Below are 6,000 nucleotides of genomic sequence, written 5' to 3' on the forward strand. Positions count from 1 at the left end.
TAATATATTAAATCATGTGGGCAAATCTACACAGCTACAATATTATAGCATCCTTTATAGAATACAAACAGAATGGGGTGTCTTCTTCCCGCTCTCACTCAAAGAAAATAATAATTAAATCTAGGGTATATACATTTTAAAGGTTTTTTTTTAATACAAAAAGATCTGCAAATTTTGGTTCTTCTTCTGGCAGTAGTATTATCAGGTACAGGTAATATATGTATGATAAAAAGAAGTAAAATAAATGATTCAGAAGAATAAACTTTTATAAATAATAATATATTTTCTTCTATTTTAGAATAAAAGGGAATATTCATTATGTAATCTTTGATAGCGTATTGAAATTTACAATACAGATAATAAAATCAAACAGATTTACTTTCCTGTAATCTGTGAATAATTATGAGGCATTTAATTATTAACATTAGTAGTAGTATGAAAGGGTTTTATATTTACCACAATCAAATAATGCACTATAAATTTGATAATAATAGAAAGCATTTAACAAAATAGAATTACTGGAAATTAAAAGAAAATCTACAAGTTTTATTTAATATATTCAAAATACGAGTGAAAATGTATTCTGCATACCTATTATATAATATATGATAACCCAACTCAGTTTTTCTGTGCTCTGGTTAGCAAACTCGTGTTGCATTTATTTCTTAGTAACACTTTTTCTGCTTAAATTACATTTATTGAAACATTTTTTGTTACATAGCTAAATACCATGTTGACAGATAGGGGTTGACAGAGTTTGAAGTGCTCTAGAAGAGAGCACAGTAAGAAATTATCCTAAATGCAAGAAATTCCAGTTTGTAATTTTATAGTGCATTTCGTGAATTTAAAATGATCACAGTTGTAATTTAATAGTTAGTGCTTAACAAGTCTTTAGAGATGGAAACCATGTATTAAAGCCCTTAGTTTTAGTTATTTTCTGGTAAAAGTCCTTTCTTATTAATTCAGTATGAATATCCTCCTCCTGTGAATTCTAAAAAAATTCTAAGTTCAATGTTCTACAAATTTCAGAGTCCATTTCACCCTTATTCTAAACCAAAATTTCCACCTTGTACAAATTTCAGTGGAAAAACTAAATTTTCGACACATTGTTCTTGGTGTTTTCCTCAAGAGCCAGATTAAAAAATGTAGAATTATGTCTCACATGAATGGTACAAATCAGACTGAAATCTTATTGAAATTCTGTCTCCTGCTCAATTCTGCCTGGAATATTTCCATTCCTGGCAGAAACCAAGTGGTTTCAATCACAGTAATGGGTACCATCTGCCTCACTCTTTTATGTGGGTCTTTTTGTCCTTGTACCAAAACAAAAATTCATATTACGAAAGTTTTAAATAAATGAAGAGGTTATGGTGACAATAGATGCAGTAAAGTGACACAAATAAAAAAGGGAGTATTTACTCTACATGTATTTTGAGTAGTTTGATTGCTCAAAAGTGACAAGTCAGCTAAAAGTTGCAATTAATATTTTTATCTCTTATAGTTTGTATACCCATACAATATTTACAAATAAATGCACAAACAATGAGAGACAAGATGGTAGTTTGCTAAATATAATACTTTATCTCAATATTTTGATTTTGGAATTCAGAATTGTATTTAGTATTGTCAGTTTGAGCACAGTCAGCATCAGTAAGAGGTCGTTTTTCACATCAAGTTTATTTCAACTTTTTTCTTCTGGTACTTTTTTTTAAAAAATTATTCAATAATAAAAAATGGGTAACATCAATTATTTTAATGCATTATCCAACATTGTACATGTATTGTATGTAAATATTGTATTTTAGATTGAAAGAATTCAGAACCGGACCTTGTATGCCCAGTACCAGAGTAAGAAGAAACTTATTGATGAGATGAACCCTGGGCAGACAAATGAAATGGACCTTTGGCATGGAACTGCTGAACAAGCTGTTGCCAGCATTAACGTGCATGGTTTCAATCGAAGCTTTTGTGGAAAAAATGGTACCACTGCATAGTATCATTTGTGACTATTACAGTTACAGATGCACTAATTTTAATCATTATTTTACAAAATACAGAATCCAAAGTAAATTTAGAAATACATTCTGGTACACTGACTTAATTGATATTTTAAGTATATATTTCAGGATATTTTCATTAATTTCTACTGAGCTTGTTTTGCAAGCTGTACACAGATGTCATACTTTCTTTGAAAATATAATTTTAAATATTTATTGAAAAATCTAATATAGTTTACATTTTGTAGTAAATATATGAATGGCAGTGTCTATGCAAGAGATGATCTGTGCAAGAGATTGTTTGAAATCCATAATTAAATTTGTATATTTGCTTTCTTTCTAGCCACACTTTATGGAGATGGTGTTTACTTTGCAAGGGAAGCATACTATTCAGCCAGAGATGTTTATAGTCCAGTTGATGCTGCAGGCAACAAGAGAATGTATCTCACCAAAGTCCTTACTGGAAAATATGCTAAAGGATCTCAAGGAATGCGTGTTCCACCACCTCTTAAAAACGGTCTGCCAGAATTGCATGATAGTGTTGTAGATGATGTCAACACACCTTTCATCTTCGTCATCTTTCATGACACTCAGGCCTATCCAGAATATTTGATAACATTCAAATGGAAGTAAAAACAAACATGGCTTCTAAAAAGACAGAACGGTGTTAATTAGTGTCACTGGAGAATGTTTTGCTGTTATTATATTTTTCAGGGTACATTTTCCAGTTACATGCAATCTAATTTAAATAGATTGAAGCTTTCCATGGTTTAAATTTGTTTTCACAATTATAACACAATTACCACTAGATAATTTTGAAAATAACTGTATCAGGTATAAAATTAAAGATTGAAATGGACGAAAGTTTATTTTTGCAATGATTTGGATTACTGTATATATTCATTTAGAAGTCAAACACCCCCCTTTTAAAAACTGCATAAAGGTAATTTCTCTTTGACCCTCCCAATGAATATATTTTGCAACCCAGATTAATTGAAAGTGTTGACTTGTCATCAGTTAGTCAGAGTTACACTTAGCAAAAATAAAGAAGCCAAACTGCATGAGATAGGCAAAATAAAGACAAAAGCAATGTAAAATACAATTACATTATTAAGTGGAATATGTCACAAACTTACAACTTTGTTAATCTTAATAACACAAAATCCATACAATCCATGACAATTATAAGATAAATCTGTTTATAAGATAAATCAATGAGTTCTATTAGTGGTCATATACCAGTATAAAAAAGTAACCAAGAATGATCCAACTCACAAAATTCTGTTATTAGTTTCACATATCTTAAAAATAAATGATGATGGTCAAGTCCACACTTTTCTGATTCACAGTACCCTATAAATGTCACTTCTAATGTACAAAGCCCAAGAATTCATCCTCATTGTCTGCATTGCCAGATATATTGCTGAAATCCTCCATAGTCATTGTAATTATCATCTTACTCTGATTAATTACTGTTGTTTGTGGGGACTTAGGTTGGACTGTGTAAGTGGCACTTGGATCATACAGTCTTTTAAGTCTATTAAAGGATGCAACTGAATGACATGAGTTGTTTGGCAAAATCCATGGGAACTCAAATAAGCAGATTTGTTACTTGGCAGTGAACAAGTATCAAATTGATGGCTCAATTAAAGAGTTGTCACATGGGAAAACAAAGAGGGTACTTTAGGGATTAAAGTGGGAAAACAAAGAGGGTACTTTAGGGATTAAAGTCAAAAATGCACTGGGAGTGGTTGCATTTTACTTGACATTGAACAAACATCAAATTTGTGACTCAATAAAAATAATTTCCAACTTGAATACAAAGCCAGTGCTTATTGGTCCATGTGCAATGGGAGACAACTTGGGAAATATCTCTTGGAATTAGACCTGGCTGATGGAAAAAGAAAATGTAAATGAATTTAGAACTTTCATTCCATGAAACAAGACAGTGTTTATACAACAAAACACTAAGTATAATAGAAAATCAGGTTGTTTGGACTTGCTCATGGAAGCAATATATTTATAGTAAATGCCCATGGTTAAGAACCAGAAATATTTTTTAAATTATTAAAATCCAAATAACTGGAGATTCAAGATGTGTTTAATGAATACCATCATGAAACAGATAAACATGGTGTAATAGGAATAAGTGAATGGGAATAGTGGCATGACAGTATCTATACATACTGTAAAGAAAAGCGTTTCCAATTTTACCCTTAGATTTATCAATTTTTGTGTACATTGACTATAAAGATGTCACCTGCTCTGCATGAATCAGATTTATGTAAAATGCATCAACCTACAAGCCATTATATATGGTAAATGAATTGTTTTTAGGAAAAGGAAAGAAAAACTTGGTACATTGGAGCTTGTGTAATGCAATCATAAATATGGTCCAGAAAATTTAGGTCACATGATGTAGTAAACCATGTAAAATAAAAACCTTGAGTTTTATGCCAAAATGGGCAGTGAAGTTGAACATACAAATTTACAGCATTGATTGATCAGTTCTGTTGTTTTGGCACACTGTATCTTGCATGAAACATTAGTAAGCAACTTTCATAAAAATATATCTGTGAACTGCTGGAATATCATAACTTAGATTTTAGAAAATGGTCAGTTTGGACAGATAAGTGTAGATCATAATTGTGGAAAGAAACAATTATAATTTATGTGTTAGGCACTTGTGCAGAATGATTATACCATCTTTTTATTACACCTTGGTCCAGATAAAATCTTATTATTTCTACCTTCCACTTTTTGTCAGTTTAAAATCCAAAATATTTACATACAATAATATACAAAATACAAAGTGCCATCTTCATTTGATCAAAATTGATGATAATGATTTAATAATTGTTCCCTGATTCTTATAATGCAAACTGCATGTAGCTTGTCACAAACTATCCAGTCAGTCATTTATTGCACAAATCTGGTAAACTCACATCATACACCTTATCTTGTGTATCACAGAAACATACCTACAAATGCACAAACCTATTTTTATATGAACCAGTTCAAGTAAAGTTGAACTTATTCATGTTTTTCATAAAGTTATTCATTTTAATTTTCCTCAGCACTATTCTATTTACAGTTGGACTTTAAACATTTAAGTGCAAGTTCATAAAACATTATCTTGTATCCTTCATTTCTAAAAACCTGTGTTCTGTTGTTTCAATGTAGATTGTCAAACATATCCACATACCTTCCCTGTGTCATTACTCTCAATCATGAACCACCCATATTGCTCTTGTTACTCATAACTTTCATGTTTTCTTTTCCACATGGGACAGAAATTTCCATTAGTAGCAAAATTACATCATTTATCTAAATTATTTATCCACAACACATCTCCCTTTTTACACTTGTTAAAGAAGGAAAGGAAATATTAGTTGATATATACATGTCAACTTTAGAAGCCATTTTGGAAATTAAGTAGCCTATAGCTATTTTGAATACCACTAAGGGAATCATAGGTGCAGTCTGTAAATAAAACTTAATCAGGCTTTGTCGAGAACACATAGGACCACTATAATATTGTTTTACTTTATTTTCATCAGTTTAGGGACATTTCATTCATTGTATTTAACCAAAAACGTACAGTAGACAAATATTGGGAGATCTGAAAAAGATGTAAGTGCTGGTAAATAAACAAAAGAACAATGGAGGTGACACACACATATATATATATATATATATATATATATATATATATATATATATATATATATATATATATATATATATATATATATATATATATATATATATATAAACAACCCAGGCTTTGATGGAAGCCTGTATTCTGAAGAAGATTGAAACAAACAAATGCATACCAACAGCACAAATATAAAATTTCACAAAAGAATTTTTTTGTTGTTGCTGCATTTTGAAATAAATATTTACATTCTCCCACAAAGAACAATACTATAAAAAATAAACAATACTATAAAAATAAACAAAAGGTCTAAACTAAACAAACAAAATAAAATAACATAAAATA

General features: G+C 30.1%; 1 protein-coding gene across 1 annotated transcript in view; it reads left to right on the plus strand.

The window, feature by feature from the left end:
- The window catches only part of LOC149772717 (protein mono-ADP-ribosyltransferase PARP15-like), a 24,645-nt gene extending 19,849 nt beyond the window's left edge, over positions 1–4,796 (plus strand). Inside the window, exons 2-3 of the mRNA XM_089947449.1 lie at positions 1,806–1,980; positions 2,341–4,796. Of these exons, the coding sequence (XP_089803575.1) occupies positions 1,872–1,980; positions 2,341–2,630 (399 nt within the window). The 5' untranslated portion in view covers positions 1,806–1,871 and the 3' untranslated portion in view covers positions 2,631–4,796. The remainder of the gene's footprint in view (positions 1–1,805; positions 1,981–2,340) is intronic.
- The last annotated feature ends 1,204 nt before the right edge of the window (positions 4,797–6,000 follow it).

Source organism: Sinohyriopsis cumingii, unplaced genomic scaffold, assembly GCF_028554795.1.
Source record: "Sinohyriopsis cumingii isolate HCF-2022 unplaced genomic scaffold, ASM2855479v2 utg001204l, whole genome shotgun sequence".
Classification (NCBI taxonomy): Eukaryota; Metazoa; Mollusca; class Bivalvia; order Unionida; family Unionidae; genus Sinohyriopsis; species Sinohyriopsis cumingii.